At 42.9% G+C, this 19,365-nt stretch overlaps 1 protein-coding gene across 1 annotated transcript; it reads right to left on the bottom strand.

The window, feature by feature from the left end:
- Nucleotides 1-1,729: 1,729 nt before the first annotated feature.
- On the bottom strand, nt 1,730-15,800 carry Vgll1 (vestigial like family member 1). The gene is given in 7 exon segments (XM_052747305.1): nt 1,730-1,773; nt 4,100-4,150; nt 5,897-6,331; nt 8,094-8,158; nt 11,486-11,525; nt 13,794-13,802; nt 15,581-15,800. Coding segments are annotated over 7 exon segments (864 nt in total).
- Nucleotides 15,801-19,365: the final 3,565 nt, after the last annotated feature.

Raw genomic sequence — 19,365 nt, 5'->3', positions numbered from 1 at the left:
ATCTTGTGGGAAACTGCCATTTCCTGCCCCTCCCCCTCCCCCTCCACTAGCATGCCACCAGATTATCCACCAGCGTATATGTGAGGCCACACACAGTACAAGGGGCACAGCTACCCCTCCTGTGTGTGTCAAGAATGGTACATATTTTGTGAGGTGGGTAGGGTGGGACATTTTAAAATTGCAAAAGTAAAATGGCAAAGTGAATGAGAAAAGGCTCTTTGGAAGTCAGGTGGGCACTGAAAGACAGGGTAGATCCAGAAGTCTAAATCAAAGATTAAATAGCAGTTGATGTGGACAAGGATTTGTCTATGTGTGTCGGAGGAGCATGGAGTCTCCTGGTAGCAGGAGTTCCTTTGCCCCCTCTTAATTGAAGTAGGAAATTTGGCAGCTGCTTGTATTTTTATTTAAGGTTATGTTTCAGGGGTTTGTAGCTGAATGATAATGCCAATCTCAGGGTTGTTAGGAAGTTTAAATGAGATAGTGGATGGCAAAAATCAACACAAGACAAAAAGAAAATCCTTAGAATTCAAACTAGTAGCATCTAAAACCAGCACAGTTTTATTATTCTTCACCCTTTGTGCTGTTTCATAAGAGCAAGTATGTCATGGATGGGGAACACTGATGGCAGGGGCTTCTGGGGTTGTCACATAGCAAGTTCCCAGATCACACAAATATGATGCTATCTACCAGACTGGGGAGATGAAGCAAACCTCACTGTGTCCCTCCAATTTAACAAAAGCTGCTGTGAATATCTGCATGGATGACCCCAACAGTTCAGTGCTTTTAAAAAAGTCACTGTCACCCAGATATTGCTAACTCTGACCACCAAAGTGGGCATGCATGGTTTGTGGAAGCCAGTTAGGCTCCTTGAGGAGGCGACAAGGCCCCCTAAGGTCGAAATTTGCACCCATTGGATGCCAGATGCCATGGTCCTCATCTTTAGAGCAAGGCATGACAGAAATTCATGGAAGTGCAACCAAGAAATGCCCTTAGTCTTCTAGACTAAGTTCTGCTCCAGCAGCAGGCCTGTGCTGGAGCAGGGGACTTTGTTCAGTTTTCATCTCAGATTTCTCAACAAAGCCCCTTTGAATCAGTTATCTAGAACTGAAGAACTAAATTTTCTAAGCAAAATATTTCATTGAACAGATATAGATGAAGGTTTTCCGGCTTCTCTCTAGAGTCTACAGTCTAGACATTGGAGATGGAGGGAGTCAGCAGCCTCAAACAGTTCTCATTTTTATTTGTCTTTTCTCTGAGGCAGGAGCGAGGTTGACGGCAGTCTGGTTGAAGCTGGAACATTCTTGAGCTGTTTGGGTCCCTTGATTTAGTCAGAAAAGCCAAACAGCCTCTAAAAGCCCACAGGCGCAGGTTTGGTTTAAAGGACACTGCTTGGGAACCTGAGAGCCCATGGCTTCAAAGGAAAAGAGCAATAGACACAGTGGGGCCGAACAACAAACAGCAGGTGTATCTCTGTGCATTCCACCCCACAACAGCTCTTTCCTACACTTTATAAGCTGAGAATTTGCTTATGTTTGAAAACCCCTGCCGTCGGGCACAGTTGCTAAGGAAAAGCAGAGCAAATTTAAAAGAGAGCAGCGACTTGTGCCTGATTCGGTATTTCTTAGTAGCAGAGACAGAAAGCGACAGTAATGCTTCTAGGAATTCGGGATCCACAGTAGAAAAGCATGCTCATGCTGCGCAGAAAGAAATTCTGTTCTTCCAACTGAGGCTAATAAAAGTAGAGGTCTCTTCTTCTCTCTGGAGACCGGCTTCCTGGAAAACAGGGTAAGTGAGATGGTGAAGAAGTTAGTTTTAGAATCAACTGAGCAGCCAAGTGTGGTAGCATGTGCCTTTAATCCCAGCACTCTGGAGGCAGAGGCAGGTGGATCTCTGTAAGTTCGAGGCCAGCCTGGTCTACAAAGCGAGTTCCAGGACCCCCAGGGCTGTTACACAGAGAAAGCTTGTCTTGAAAAAACAAAAACCAAACCAAACAAACAAACAAACAAAAAAGAATCAAATGAGCCTAGCTATGAATCCAGGGTTACCACTGCCTAGCTATGTGGCCTTGGACCACATCCCTAGCTTATCTGAACTCTGCTTTCCTTATGTTGAACGGATATATTAATATTGAATAGTTCCTAAGATTCTAGTATAAGACCATATCACTGGCAGATAATGTCAGTTGTATTTCTTATCATACCTTCTTCATATTTCTTTTCCTTGATTAAATACAATGTGTGGGACCTCAGAAAACAAACAAGAAACAAAACTCCACTATGCTTACTTAGAGCCAGATTGTCTGTGGCCTTGATTTTAACTGTATCAGTACCCCTTTCTCATCCATAAATCTAAATGATGCGCTTCATGAACCACGCTATGATATCATTTGCAAAATAACAGTCTTTATGATAAGGGAAATAATTGAACCAATTATTTATACTTTTTATTTCATTTTAAATGACTTAATTTTGACCTTTGCTTACTTAATCTTCAAATCCTTTGATCAATGTAACTTAAAATACCATAAAATCAAATAAATATGTATATTTGTCCTTACACAAATCCAAAGTACATATTTCCCCTTAGCTCTACTTAATGCACTTGCTAACTTTGCTTCTGAAATTCTTTTCGGGGATGTGCTCGAGGCCCCGGCTTTACTGGTATAGAAGAGAAAGACTCCAACTACTGGCTGCATCCTGGAGCATGGCCTCCTGCTGCCATGGTCACCACAGCACTAGATGAGGTCTTAGCTCGGGAACTATGCTGATGGTTCTTATTTTTGTTCTTCGAGTAAGTTTGAGGTATAAAATGCCTTCTAAAAAGTCCAATACTCTTCTCTTTTGGTTCTGTTTTATGCCAGAAATAAACCCCAGGGCCTTCATCTGCTAAGGAAGCACTCTGGGCCAGCAATGTACTAAGCTGTACTCCTGAGACACTTTATACTGTTGCAATGGCTAACTATATGTCTTAGTTAGGGTTTCTATTGCTGTGAAGAGACACCATGACCATGGCAACTCTTATAAAGGAAAACATTTAATTGTGGTGGCTCGCTTACAGTTTCAGTGGTTCAGTCCATTATGGTGGGACACAGCAGTGTGCAGGCAGACATGGTGCTGGCTACATGGTGCAGCAGGAAGTGGACTGTCTCACTGGGAGTAGCTTGAGCATAGGAGACTTCAAGCCCACTCCCACAGTGACACACCTCCTCCAACAAGGCCACACCTACTCTAACATAGCCACACCCCCTAATAATAAGTACCACTCCCTTTGGGTGCTATTTTCTTTCAAACCACCACGTTATATCTAAGTATTATTCTAAGCATTCACATACATTATTTTATTAAGTTTCCATAGAACCCCTCTATGGTAGTCACTATATAATTTATTTTGCTTTTTTGAAACAAGGTTTCTCTGTGTAGTTTTGGAGCCTGTCCTGGAACTTTCTCTGTAGATCAGGATGGCCTTGAACTCAGAGATCCACCTGCCTCTTCACCATCACCCAGTGGTGGTCACTATTTTTATGGTCATTTTATAAGTAAAGCAACTAAGGCATAGGGAGGTTCACAAACTGTGAGCAAGTCCCTGAGACTAGTAATTATCAAAGCTGGAATTGGAGTCTTGAACTTAGTTAGGCTTCATCAAAGCTCTCTTTCCTTTCTACCCAAATTGTCCTCAGTTTGAAGCTGCTAATTTCAAATTTTGTATAGAGCCCAGGTTCCTGTCCTTGGGCCTCAGGCACATTTTCCCTGACTACAGATTCAGTCCTGAGGTGGCTGAAAACTGAACATCTGGAACAGCTAATCCTCATGGATTCATTCATCTTTGTGAGTCACCTTGACTGAGTTGGGCTCAGATGAAAGAATTTGGTAGAATTGCTTCTCTGGCAAAATGAAAGCATGTTCAAGAAATTTTGCAAAATACACAGGGCATGTTTGGACCCTTTGAAACTGAGATGAAACCCATGCTATCTATGAAAACACTAATAGTGGAAACAAGGCTCTAGGAAGCTGCTGGAGACTCTGGCTGCTATAGTACATACTCTTCACATTTGTTTGCAAGGCACAGAGCTACACTGTGAAAGTCTGACCCCTTTACTTACTTTCATTGCCAAGGCTGGAACTGGCAGATCCATGACCATAGATTTTCTTGTCTAGAAAAGAAGAAGAAAACATGAACAGAAATGAAACCTTGAACTGGGAGCCTGTAGCACCCCAGAGATTCCAGATTGCTTTGTCCCTCACTTTATGGACACAAAACACAATTTCTCTTATCAAATGCTGAAAACAGGGGATTCTGCCCATAAAATGTCCTTTGGCAACTTCTTCCCATCTCCCAGGCAGAGCTAATGAAGGATCTGTAACTTACTTAGTGAATTCTGGGCTATCAGACACCAGTGAATGCAAGAAATGTCAACATTGGTAGGGGTATGTGAAGTGTTTCTCCAGTTGAGACTTAGATAATGAACATTTGTGTGAATGTGTGTAGCAGTCTTGGGACTAGACAACGACTGTGTCATCCTTTGGCCCTGATGTACCTCGCTTATAGTAGATGCCGACTAAAGGTTTGTTGAATCGGATTGGAACTGTACAGAGCTGTTATGTTTGGAAAATGCTGATTTGAGACATCTGCTTTCCCAGCAACTGTTGGAATAGAGTTCTGCTGTGTGTATGCAGAGATATACATATAAACACAGTTGGTCCCATTTTCCTTCTGAATTCAGTAGAAGATTTTTGAAAAAGAAGATAGGAATATAAGTTTTCAGAAGTTTTCTAAGCATGCCATTTGTATGATTTCTTCTCTCTATATATAGCTAATCAAACTATGGAAATAGTGGGGTCCTATTTTAATGGGAAATTTGTTTTCAACATGGGGGCATAGTGTCAGACTTTGTAGGCTATGCTGAATCGGCCCTTTGTGGACTGTGTGCTTAATCACAGCTAGTAGAACATTCAGTGATTTCCTTCAGGTGTGAAACCACAGATGTGAATGGGATTGAAAGTTGTGAAAGAAAATAATTCACTCAGGGACCAGAATCCTAGAGGATGCAGGCTTGGCTTTGTGAAAGAGTATGATTTATCTATCAAGCATTTCATAAGAAAGGCAAATCTTATAGCAGAAGGCATCACTATTTGGGTGAAAGTATAATGCACTCATTTCTCCTCCATCTTTTCTTTAAACGACAATGAAGGGACCCTTGTTTTCTGATGAGTATTTTGAATCCAGTAGCCACTGCTTGGATATATGTTGGGTGAGTGAATGAAGAAAATGTGGACAAGCCTGGTGGCTGATTTTTGTGCAGGGGAGAAGAAGTGAACAGGGTGCAGAAACCCTAAGGGAAGTGAGCAGGAGCCCACTGTGCAGGAGGGAGTCACAGACAACCAGACACTGTTGTAGCTGCAGTCAGCTATGGGGCTGCCTCTCCAGCTGCTTTGAATTTTAATGTGTGGAGCAGATGGTTGATATAGATTGCCCTTGTTTTTGCCCAGGAGTCTGGCATCATTGCAAGTTGTCAACTTGTTTGGAGAACTGAGTTTGAGCCTGTAGGTACGTCATAGAGCTCTGTTTTGCAAATAGATTATTTAGTGGAGTGGAGGTAAATATGAGACTCTATGATTTTAGGCATAAGCCCATCATTTTTTCCAGGACAAAGCCAAGTCAACAGACTGGGGAGATTATTTCAGGCCAAGTCTGCCTGTCTGGCTGTCTCCTTTAGCCATTAAACTGTGTATGTCAATGTGGCCTAGTGAAAATATATGGAAGTTTTAAGTAAAATAATGCCTCTCGGCAGCAGCCTTATCTACATCCAGAGTGGCAGTAATTACTCTTAGTCCCTCATGTCATCCCAGCTGACTGTCAACCATAGTGACCTTGAAAGTCTCTGTAAGCATTTCCTTACAGTGGTCTGAGTTGGGAGGCAGGTTCGTGAGCAATCCTGTGCTTCCGGCTATCTTGGCGGGGTTGCAGTTCTCCCTGGTTGCAGGTTCCAGAGGACGGTTTAGGTATCTATCCTGCTGGAGTAAATGTAGGAAGGACCCACGTCTCCCATCAGGGTAGACCTCTGGAGCCGGATGCCTGTCAGGAAAGGCACGAGAGTAGGCAGGCCCTCGGAAGTCTGGCCTCTCTTGGGAGGAAAAATGCCACATCTCTTGAGGATGTGCAGAGGGGGCCTTGGGCATAGACAGTGGGTACTGATCTATAGCCTTAGGACCATATTCATGCAAGCTGCTGCTGCTGCTGCTGCTGCTGCTAGCACCACTTCCAAGAGATGCTTCTGGCCGTGGCTTTGTCCAAGAAGAAGTGAGACACCACTGATTCGGAGGCATGCTGCTATCTGGAAAAGATTCAGACATTATGTTAGGTATTTTCTCCAAATGTCCGAAATAGAAATACTTTATTATTTGTGATTCACGTATAATATATATTATATACATATATACATGTATGTATCTATATATATATATATATAACTTAATTTTATTGTTTGTATGTGAGAGAGAGGTGTGTGTGTAAGTGCAGGAGAATGGCCATAGCAGAGGTCAGAAAATAACTTTCAGGAGTCAGTTCTTTCCTTCCCTGATGGGTTCCAGGGATTGAGCTGAAGTCGTCGGACTTTCTTGGCTATCCTTCCAGCCCCATAGTATATTTTTTGACAAAGTAAGCAGAAAATATTTTTAAGAACCCACATTAACCACCATGTCCATAAATAGCTACTGCCCCCTCAAGATTTGTTTGTATTATTTTTCAGACTGATTTTGCTTCATTAAAATATCATGAATATCATTGAGTGTGGTGTCACATGCTTATAATTTTATGCTCAGAAGACTGAGGCAGGAGGATTGGCTTGAGTTCAAGGCCAGCCTGGGCTACACAGTGAATCTAAGGGCATTCTGGACTACAGTGTAAGCACTGTGTCAAGAAACAAGCAAAACAAACATCCTCCCACAGCAGTGAATAGAGCCAAACATGAGCTTTTTTTCAAGTTCTAATTTCATGTCATCACTTCCAAGAGATTTATGCACAAGCTTAAGTCCAGAAAAAGTTAAGGTAAAAACATTAAACATTCGTTATTTCGACTGAATCCAGAATGACTGCAGAGAGGAACAACATGATTTAGAACAAGATAAAATGAATGGAAAGGCATCCCACTTCAGGATGAGATACAGAAGGCACGACTTTATTTTCATCAGGATCATTCTCTTTTACTTAAGGACTAAGTTGTAGTTTAGTTCTTTTTACTAAAGAAGTCTTTACATGGTATGAAGTTATTTGAGAGGAGATGAGCACATTGCTAATACAAACACTAGCTTTTACCTGGTTCTATACTGTTCTATCATACGGCAGTAATAGACTAACAAAGGTTCCATTTGTGGGCAGCTCAGTTCCCATGTTTTCCATTGTGTCACTGACATCTCAGTGATCAACTTTGCACATGCATCTTTGCACCTCCATGAACACTGGCTCCTTAAGAAATCTTCTGTAACTAAGTGCTTGTTCAGTTGTAGCTGCTGCTTAGCTTTATCTTATAGCTGATACTTTAAATATAGCAAATGGAAGGACTCCACAGAACTGTACAAAGAAATTAGTTCTTACCTGTCTTGGCCTTTCACACAACTCTAGGAACTGAAACCTAATCTTAGACATGAAAATTGTAAGAAACTGGACCACGGTAGCTAAGTATAATGGGCTGGTAGAAAACTGAGCAAGAGGAATGAATGCTGGATAGGAAAGTAGTTGCTTGGTCTCGTCCTGCAACAGTAGAATGGTTGGCGTCAACAGGTGACACCGCTTCTACTTGTCAAGTTCATGGGAACTAACTAAAGGGAGGGAATCTTCTTGGGTCCCTATTCTAATTGCACTTAGGGTAGCGGCGCACTCTGAGATCTCAAATGTCTACCATAGCCCAGAACATGAATGGATATTTTCCCGTTTTCAGCATCCACTCAGGCAAAGAGTGGGGAGCGAAGTTCTGCCAGATGGGACTTAAAGCCTGGAGCCTCTCATCTATCTAAGACAATGGAGAAGTGGGCAGGGAGGGGGAGTATGACTGTGATGACAAAGAAGAATTGGCTAGCAGGGGAGTCTGTCTGAGACACTGGTGCCCTTTCCCTCCATGGGCACCTCTTTCATCTCTCCTGAACGTTTAGTTTGAATGGATTTTGGATAAAATGAAAAACCATCTTAGAGGTCAGTGCAGGGCTGCTAGAGTGTCCCTACCCATCACAGTGGCTTTGCCTGTAATGTGGATGATAAAAATAAAAGAAGCCAGATCACCTAGGACACAGGCGTTCGGATCAACATCTCACATCCCTCACAATTAGCAATGGTCAGAGCAGGCTCTTCTAATGAAACAAAAGACTGGGAAATATATTGGAATATATTTCCTATGTGTAAATATTACTTTTAAAAGTTGATATTTCTAGCTACTAGCAACTCAGGGCACTGTGTGCCCTGGAACAGAATGATTAAGCTGATTTCATATAATCGGTGCCCATGCTTCATATTTAATGGGAGTACTGCATGTCCTAAGCACAAATTATAAACAAAGCCCAGCTCTGACAACTGGACACTTTCCATCTGAACTGGCTTTACAGATCTCATACATATGCCTCAGGTGCTCACTGAATGTCTGAGATATGGAAAGCAGGGCCACAGAAGGTTTGGACTATTTCTCTTAACTGTTTCTGTTCCAGTTAAGGGGACTTAGGCAATATACCATTGTCCTAAGTCCCATGTAGTCACTGGGTGCACCACAGTGCAGTTTAGATGGGAGAATGTAGGAGTGCACAGGGGTGTTCAACCCTGAAGTCATAGCACCCCAGTGATTGTGAGTGGTCTGAGAGACCCACTTTTCTAGAGTAGGCTTGGATGTTTGTGGCCCGTTGAATGGACACCCTGCACTGGGTAGGCTACTCTTTCTCACCGTTCTTGGGTAACTAGGCCTGTAGCACCGCCCATCTACTCGGTGTGCACAGGGTGACACCTTAAACCATATCTTAGACTTTCTCAAGGTTGCTGCTCGGTGACAGTCTTATCCAAGTGCCTCCTCTTAATTTCTTCTGGATGCATGTGCAAGAGACCCCAAGTGATGACTTTGATGCTTTCTCAAATCCAAAGTGACTTGAATGGGCGGAGAGCACTTGAACACATGGATTCAGGGTCACTTGAGGTAGATTAGGATTTTTTTTTTCAGTAAGAATATAGATGGCTTCTACTCCATATACTCCAACCCTAAACATCTAGACCCCACCTCTTAGTTCCACCCATGACTGTAGAATTCCTGAGGCTGGTCGATCTGAAGATCAGAAATGTCCAGAAAGTCAGAAAGTGCTGCTCTCCACTCCTCAGTATTTAAGTTAAAGTGGTGGCCACTCCTCCCTTCTCCCAAGAATACTCATAGATACTACCATTCCCACCCATGCACACTTTTGGAAACCCCAGAACCTTCTAGAAGGCCTTTCTTGTACTATAAAGTTGGCATTCAAATCAGGGAATGATCCTGCCTCAATGCTTGGATGGGAGCCCAGACCTTCTATTCTGGACTAGTTTCTAGATACGCAAACTCTAACATCATCTTCTTTGAAATATGAATCTCCAGTCTAGAGTGTATCCTGTTACTCTCTGTGGTTGTAACCTGCTTGTTTCCTTCACAGCAGTGGTTAAATAATCTATTCATTCACTCACTGATGTTCTTTCCCACTACCCAGTATTCATGGAGTTAGCTCATTTCTCCTCTCCACCATCATATCCCTGGGAATTCTCACCATTCCCCACACATAGCAGGTTCTGGCAACATATCGCAATGAATGCACACACATATATTCAGTCACAAACATTGGAGCATGTGAATACACACAAACACACATATAAAATTGCAAATATGTATATACACTCACAAATGTGTGCATGCATACGCACATGCACACACAATACGCACATGCACACACAATACACACACCTCTTCACTGAACCTTTCTATTTTAAGGTGAGCAGGGAGCTTGGCACTCCCCTAGTGAATGGCCTCATTACAGAAGTGTGTATAAGACTGATTCCATGGGGAGACAGGAAGCCAGGTAGCACCTTAGGGGTCAAACTCACTCTTGTATAAGAGCTCACTCTTGATAACTGAGGACTAATGCAGAGTCTCAGGAGAACTGCTTTAATCCCTTCTGAGAGGAGCGACCCACCTCTTAAAAGATCTTACCATCTCTCATATCAGCACACTGAAACATTACTGAGGACACAGTCAATGTGTAACCAAACTATAGCCTTGGTCACCTCACCAACGACAGTTTATCTTAAGGATATTCAAAGATACAAGCAAAAAATTAGCTTCAAGGATGCTTAAAGGTCTGTTAATACTATACCGAAAGGTTAGCTATAATCTAGATGTTATAAAAATCAGTGAATGTGGTACATATAAAGCATGATGCTCTTGAGCTAAAAAATACTGTCATAGAATAACTAACAATAGCACAAAGATGTATCATTCTGCTTATTGTCAAATAAAAATAGATTACAACCTATTATACGCAAAGTGGCTTTGTGTAAAATTTGAGGTGTGTGCATTTTTGTTTTCAAAATTTTCAAAATGAATCATTATTTTGAAGGTTAAACAATTCTGTTTTTTAAGACAGTCTCACTGTTCTTCCCAGACTGGCCCTGAGCTGGTCTCAAACAATTCTCCTGCCTTAGCTTCCAAAGTAGCTGGGACTACAGGCAAACCTCACTCCATCCAGCTAAGCGATTTTTAAATCCAAAACCAAAAAAATGACTTGACTCATAAACAACCAAAATAAGTTACAGGTGTGAAAATAAATGTATGATTGGTTGATTGCCTTTCTTCTGACTCTTTCATCTAGTCTCCATCCTCCTTCCCTCCCCTTCCTTCTCATCCTCTTCCCTTCTTCCTCTTTCTCTGCCTTTAATACTAGTGCATTTTATAACCCCATGTGGCTGTAGCTAAAGTTTTCCTGCCTGGCCTACAGTCAGGACAAATCTCTCTCACCTGCCAGTCCCACAGCCGCTCAACCCGACCAAGTAAACACAGAGACTTATATTAGTTACAAACTGTATGGCCATGGCAGGCTTCTTGCTAACTGTTCTTACAGCTTAAATTAATCCATTTCCATTAATCTATACCTTGCCACATGGCTCGTGGCTTACCGGCATCTTCACATGCTGTTTCTCATCATGGCGGCTGGCAGTGTCTCTCTGACTCAGCCTTCCACTTCCCAGCTCTATTCTCCTCCTTGTCCCGCCTACACTTCCTGCCTAGCCAATGGCCAATCAGTGTTTTATTTATTAACTAATTACCAACACATTTGCCATACAGAACATTTCACAGCATGTGGCACTGTGGCACTTTGTCTGAAGAACACACACACACACACACACACACACACACACACACACACACACACACACACACACATACACCTTACAGCAGAAAAGTCCAACTTTTGGCCTGCACAGTCTGCACATATTAACTTTGTGCTCTTTGTCCACATGACTGGTGACACATGTCCCTCCATATTTTATTCACCCCAACAACAAAAATACATGATCTTTGAACTAACTAATGACAAAATCCCACCACAGTTGGAGGATCAGCTTAGAGAGACAGTCCTATGCTGGGACACCAAAGAGTCCTGGTCAGTCCTATCCTCTCTTTCATGGTCACTTCCCCAGGGCACCCAGTCTCCCTTTGCTAGATATCCAGGTTCCTTTTCCTAACAGAGATTTTGGATGCAGAATGTAGGCTTGTATCTTCAGGTTGAGTGGCTGACAGCACTGCACAGGGAACCCTACCTTTGTGGTAAGATTCTGGACAGGTGACTGGACTAGGAACCTCAGTTTCCTCACCAGAAATATGGGTACGGTAATCAATAGGGTTGGTGTGAAGATACGGTAAGATAAGCCATATGGCAGTTTCCAGCAAAAGGCCTTCACATGACATGAATATGATATGAATCACATAATGTCACAATATATTCTCAGGTGCCCTCCAGTTATTGCCACCACCCCTAAAGGTAAGCACCATAGATTTGATTTGCTAGTTATTATTATTATTATTATTATTATTATTATTATTATTATTATTTTAAACAAACTCCCCCAAATATCCTTCACTGGCCTCAAACTCTCACTCACCCTACTTCAGTCTCCCAAGTGCTGGGATTGCAGCACTTTGCTCATCTTTAGATTGTCTAAACTGTGGTCACTTTTGAGGAATGGAGTAAATGCAGTTATTTCATGTGTTATCTGGCACCTCGCAGAGGCAAGGGACACACAGGCCCAAGTCCCTTTTTCTCACTGGAAAGGAAGGCACCATGTTGGCAGAGCTCAAGAGAGCACAAGCAAGTAGTAAGACTGTATCTCACATAGCTCTTCTCCAGGGATGAGAAACATGGTGTTTCCTTGCCATCCCACTAATGACGACAGATAGGAAGCCTTTGAGAATGACTATGCAGGCTCAGGTCAGCACCCCTAACCTTCTCTTAACAGCCCTTAAGCATGTTACCAGGTCTAAGAATGTACCTGAGACTGGGGCTAGGAGAAAGGGGACAGGAAAAACACAGGTTAGGACAAGCCCCATGAGCACCGCAACCATACCCGGCCTCAAGAAATCAAAGCTATTGAACTTTGCCCAGATACTGACTCTGAAGTCTCCAATGTCCTCTTAAAGAGGAGGTAACTCTAAGATCTCTTCAGGTATTTTATTTCCCAAAGTACACCTATTGTGTATTATACACATATAATTAAAAGAATCAACTCAGACTTAGCCGAAGAAGCCAGAAAATTTGGTGGCATTTCCATATAGGTCTCTGTGTTTGGACCTTGCATATTTGGCTTGACAGAGTGCCTTTAGAATGTGGGCAAATCTTCTATGGGTCCTGTGAATGGGGGCCTGTTCTCCTCTGCCTGGCTGAGTGGTGCTGGGGCTGCCTGGGGTTGGCCTAAAGGGGTTAAGAGAATGCTAAGTAGCAGTCAGTAATGAAAGGCCACTTCATAAATTCCCACCGTGTTTGAGGCTGGCTGTGTGTCATAGAACACCACCAATGAGAACCTCTACCAGCCTGGACTTCTTTCATGGAGCCCTTCCTTGAGGCAACCAAGCTTAGGAGAAACCTGACTCCTAGCTATGATAAGAGAAGCCTTGAGGGAGACAGTCTTTTCTTCAGTTGCTCAGTCAGCTAATGAAATATTTGCCTAGTCCCAAACCAAATGAGACAACGTAAGGAGTCTGTGAGACTGTCGTGAAGAAAATGCAAAATCCAATGAAGCTAAGTGGAGAAGAAAGCCTTCATCTCTCTTTGGCCCAGGGAAGCCGGTTTTCTAAAGAAACAAGCCTATGCCCAAGTCCCCTAGTAGGCAACAGCTTCCTAGAGTCATACAAGGTGAGGTCACAAGTCCCAGAAAACACTAGAATAGCCACACAGCAAAGCCCAATACTGCATAAAAGCATGATGCTCTCTGATCCTAATGCTTTGAACGTAGACCATCATATCATAATAGTCATTCAAAACAGTATGGCACCACCCTCATAAACACAAAACTTGCTACTTGTCACTTGGTATCCATTATCTCACCAACTAATTGAAAACATTCTTTTGTAGTTTAATAATTGTCCATTAGCATCAAGAAAGCAGGTACAGGCAGATGAAGGGACATACCCTGATAGCACATTCACAGGGAGTAGTAGAGCTACCTGGCACCAGGCTAACTGGTTCTAAGTCAATGTATCACAAAGCAGCCCTTCTGTGTAGTGACCTTATCTGTGGACTCAATGTGACTTGTCTTTTCTGAAACTCCCGTTGGATCTTAATCTCTCTAGTGAGGTATTAAGAGGTACAAAATGTAGTTAGTCTATTGTGATTACAAAAGGGGCCTTTGGGAGACAATTAGGGATTCAATAACGTCATCAGAATTGGTACCGCATGATTAAACTTCAAGTGGTTTTATGACAAGAAGGAGAGAAGCCAGATAATATACATACTTTCCTGGTCCCTTGCTATGTGATGCACTGCATTGTGACTGTGAACAAGAAGACAATAGCAGAAATAGGCCCTTGACCTTGGATCAGAACTCTGTGCCAAAATATTTTTCTTTTCCTTTTTTTGAGACAAGGTCTCATGTACTCCTATGCTGGCCTTGAACTCCCTATATAGCTAAGGATGATTTTGAACTCCTGGTCTTCCTGCCTCCATATTTCACATGCTAAGATTATAAAGATATGCTACCATGCCCAGTTTTTATGGTGCTGAAGCTCAAATCCAGGGCTCCAAGCATGCTAGACAAGTACTCTACCAACTGAGCCACATCCCTAGCACAAATCCCTTTTCTTTGTAACATATCCAGTCTGTGTCATTGTGCTGTGCTCCAAATCACAGTTCCATTCACCCAAGCAGTATTTACTGAGTGACTTCTGTGAGACAGGCATCGTGGTAAGTAGTTGGGAAACAGCACTTACCAGATTGAGTACCCACTGCCATATGCTCTTCCACATCATTCTAACCCACAAGATTCTCTGAGAAAATCACATCGCTTACCTAGAAAATTAAGTTCTGCAAAGGTCAGCACATCAGATACACACTGATGCCTTGTCTGTGCCAGAAGAACAAAGGCAGGATGATGGACTCTGCACTTAGATGTCCTTGCTTACAGAAAGGGGCTTCACACATCTACTTTTCATAAACTGCCCCAATTAGAGCCCCCCATAGTCAGCCTATGAAGCAAGGCATCCAGCATGTGTGCTTGGCCACAGAAATAGTGAGCTCCTAAAATCAGTTCGGCCTCAGCCTGCATGAACATGTTGAGAAGATACAAGGGACCCACGTTGCCTAACTCCATCAGACACGGGAGCCACAATGTCTAGAATCCAGGAATACTTTTAGAAGTCCAGAAATTCTTATTTTGAAACCAAAAGATTATGGAACTGATACTCCACGTATGAAAAAAAATTGCATATAACCTGAATCAAGTCCATTTTTATACAAATGAAATTATAAATTGCAATTTTTATGGAGGAAGGGACCCATGAAGGCAAAAGTGCCTCAGGTCTATGCAAGGCATACCATGGCCCCTGCTCCATGGCCATGGCTTCCCCCAAACAAGCATTTTCATCTCACATTGTGACATAGCTCTCTTGAGCAATAGACACCCCTGATCTTGTGAGGGGTGGGAGAGGGATGTGGCAAGACTCCTCATGGGCCTCCCTCTGGCTTTGCCCTTGCTTGCCAGATCATCCACTACTGGCTGGCAGGAGGCTGGATCGTCCTTTATCTTATTGTGGATCCTTTGGTGTTCTTGCCCTCAGGCCAATAGTAATAATAATACCGCTGATAAGCTGGTCAGAGTGGACAATGGCAGAGCTCTTAGCCTGTGCAGACTAGAAAACTCAGACTGGAAAACACAATCAAGGAAACAATGAGGAAAGTGAGCTCATTTCACTAAGCACTGTCCATTTTACCCTAAATGTCTGTCTAAGTGGTGTTTCTCAGTAGGCAGTGTGATTTGCCTTTACCAGACACACAGATAGCTGAGAATATGGAGTACCGCAAAGAGTCCCCTCCCTCCTAACACTCACCATTCTTGAGGATCACATTGTCACCCTGGCTCAAGGAACTCCATCCCTGGGGCCTCTTGAGTTTGCTCAGAGCTCTGGAGAAGTGCTCATCCACCACACTGCTGATGTCCCCTTGGAAGTAGGTGAAAACGACGGACCGGGCATTCCATTCTGTCTTTACTGGTTTTTGCCTGCTTTTGGGCATGCGGACACCAGTCTTCTTTATTTCTTCCATTGTGAGTGAGTGACACAGGAGATAGCTGGGAACCAAATGAAAAATGTCACTAGCCCTATTTTACCAAGTGGCTCAGTTGAAGTTTGGGTGAATGGCATTCTTTTCTCTCTTTATTTTAATTGACACTTATGAGTATCAGAAGGACATTTTCATATGGATACATAATGTACTTTGACTATGTTGCCCCCATTCTTAAGGAAAAACAGTTTGCTCCTACAAGTACAGGTCCTCAGTGGACCTCACAAGGAGCCACAGGGTTCTTGAAAAACAGCAAGCCCAATATAATGAGAGTTCAGGAAACAGCTTTCCAAAGCTCGGCCAAGCACTGATAGTGGCCATCTCTTACAAAAGGGGATTATCAAGCAGCCAGATTAGAAAAGCACCATGAAGAGGAGGTGGCAGAGCATTGAGGCCAAATAACAGAGTGATTTGCCTTCTACAGAAGCATGTTCCTCCCAGATGCATGAACCAAGGTCAGTCCAGAACCACCTCAGGCAGACTCCCTTGAGAGCTTGACTAAGCAATCCACGGTGGTCCAGATACTGTGTACCAGCACTCTTTCCAGCCTGACTACTTCCATGCAAGAGAGTAAATCACACCAAACCTCCCCTGAGACTGTCCTACACAGAACCCTGTCCATCTTAGAAGCTAGTAATTACATCAGCACCAGCTCAAAGGTCTTTGGACACCCACATTCATAACCAAAAAGAGCTCTCCAAAACCCACTTTTATGACAGTATATTATAGCCGCATTATTGGAAAGCTAAAGACTGGATGTTCTGTTTGCCACTGCTCACCAGCTGTTTGCTGTCTTGTCTTGGCATTGGACTGCATTATTCACAGCAGCATTCCAACCCTGCCAGTTCCTTCATGTCCTTCCTTCAAGTTCGAATCTCTATTTGCACCAAGACCAGGGCCTGGTTCCCTTTCCTAGGAAGTAGCCTGCCTGGGATTGCATCTTTACCTTGAAACTCAACCAGACTTGCTGTGTACTCTGGCTAACGGTATATTTAATCTATTCAATCTTGTGAATATAACCAAAAAATGACTAGGGTTTAATATATGGCCTTTCTGTCTAGTCTATGAGATCCTATGTATTGTGGAGTCTTACAAATTTCTTGATGTCTGAGCACAAATCGGTGCTCAATAAACAATGACTGAATACCATTTCACAGAATGGAAGTACAATGCAAGGAAATCATAGAAGATTAGGAGTCAGAGGCCTGAGTGCATAACCCTGAGGTGGAGGGTAACAAATCCCTCCAGGCTTCATATTGTTCTTAGAAGGATTTGAATAGTGTGAATTCTTCAGCTAGTGTTCTATGATTCTTTTATGGTTAGTTATGCTAGGGACATTAGGAAGAAATCTGGAAACAAGCAGGGGACCTTTCTAATTTGTTTTGGTTTGGTTTAGATTTTTGAGACAGGGTTTCTCTATGCAGCCATGGCTGTCCTGGGACTCACTCTGTAGACCAGGCTGGCCTCGAATGGGCATCTTTTTAAATGGCTCACTTTTCAGATCATTCTACCCTAGCCATGCACACACAAATACTTCTACATAAACATTCATGACAGTTGTGTTTACAACCCCCCCCAAAGGAAACTGATTAAATAAGTCTATTACTGGGAAAATACATTTTCTGTGATATATTTATACCATGGAATATTACTTAGCAGTAAAGTAGAGCAAACTAACACCACATACAATACCGATAAATCTCATTATATTGAGTAAAAAGGACAAATAAAAAAGACCACATATTGTATGGTTTCACTTATATGAAACAAGCACAGATAACCTACAGCGCTAGAAGCTGGAATAGCAGATGCTTGTGGCATAGAGACTGAGGAGGAAGAGGCAAGAAGGAACCCTCACCACTGCTGCAATGCCCCATATCCTTTTCCCCCAGTACATGAAGGGGTATAGCAAGGTCTCTCTGTGTAACCCTGGCTTATCTCAAATGTCTGCTCCTCTTGCCTCAAACTCCTGAGAACTAGGATTGTAGGCACTGAAACACCACATGCTCGGTCATGTCTTACCTCTGTCTTGATGAGGGTGGCAGTTACTACATTAGTCAAAACTCATCAAATTATATACTGAAGGTCTATTTTACAGTAGGTGAATTGTTACTCAATAAAAATACAATATATATTCAGATTCTGTGAGTTGTCAATACAAAGGAAAGGTAATAGGGATGATAAAGGAACACGTATGTGGAGATGCTGGCATTTTAAAGCTACAGTCTACAACAGCTGTTTGTGCTGGAAGCTGTCCATATATCTTCTCCAGTGCTTTGACCTTCAAAGTAGACATTATCACCCCCATTTTCAAATAAGCAAAGTAGATGTTAGAAAGGGTGAAATAAAGGTAGACAGCGGCAACGCTGGCATTCAGATTCAGGTCTCTCGGACTCTAGCCTCTATCTGCCTCTAACTGTTCTAAGTGATGAGTGCAAAAGTCTCTCTGCCTCTTCCAGTCTCAGTCTCTCCACCTATCAAATGTGGGGATGGGGCAGACCTCTAGTCCTCTGAGTCATGAGCCAGGACATTAAAGCAAGGAATGCAAGCAAACCCCCAGTCTTCTCCCTCAGGGCTTTCCTTGAAGGCTCCAACTGTCTGGCGCTGCAGGTGCCACTTACTACCTTTGCAGGACAGTCCTCTCAGGCTCTGCCTTGCCAGCAGCCACCGTGCTTGGCTCAGGCTTGACACAGCTTGCAAACTCTTAGCTAATTTCCCCTGAAGCCACACAGAAAGAACTAGCCAGATTCTTGGGATAGCATGGCCACAAACACATTTCTAGTCTCACTGGGTATAGACTAAGAAAGCACATGTCAAATAACCAGGGAAAAGCCAGAGATCATCCCAGCTCCCTTGGAGAGCTCATACTGTAAACTATTAGAGACACTGAATCAACCACATGTTCTACCGCTGCCTCTCTTTTTCTCCGCACCCACAGGAACACACACTCAGCAAGTGTAACTTCTCTGGATCCTGCCTACAAGGAATTCTCTGGACTATCCTTGACTCCATTGGAAATTGCAATTGATGGATATTTAAATCCAGAGAGTTAAGCTGGGTGTTGTGACATATTCACGTGGTTCCAGCGTGCTGAGGAGGTTGGAGTAAGAGGACCTGGGCAACACAGTGAACTCTGACTAAACAAACAAAAAAAACTAAGTAAATCGACTCTAAAAGGATACACATTCTGATCAATGTCATTTGTTTTAATCCTATGAAGAACTAAATTTCACCACATCCCTATGAAAATCTTGAGTGCCTCATTTTCCAATGAAAGAAGGGTGGTCTGACCTGGGTCAAAAAGATACTGCAAAGTTGACTCTAAGGAGATGTCAAGAACAAAAATAAAGACCCAGAATGTTCCAAGTAGACCCTGAAATATTACCCAAACTACTGTAGAACACCTCCGGAGAAGGAATCCAAAGCCAGAAGTCTAGCCTCCAGTCTTCCACACGGACACTATATCGACACTTTTACCACACTCCTGTAAAACGCATCAAGTACTCCCGGGGTCGGGTGCGGAGTCAATGACGGCACTTGTCAGTGA

The sequence above is a fragment of the Peromyscus californicus genome, unplaced genomic scaffold, assembly GCF_007827085.1.
Source record: "Peromyscus californicus insignis strain IS unplaced genomic scaffold, ASM782708v3 Scaffold_10__1_contigs__length_136768540, whole genome shotgun sequence".
Lineage (NCBI taxonomy): Eukaryota > Metazoa > Chordata > Mammalia > Rodentia > Cricetidae > Peromyscus > Peromyscus californicus.
This window is presented reverse-complemented; position numbering and strand designations above follow the sequence as displayed.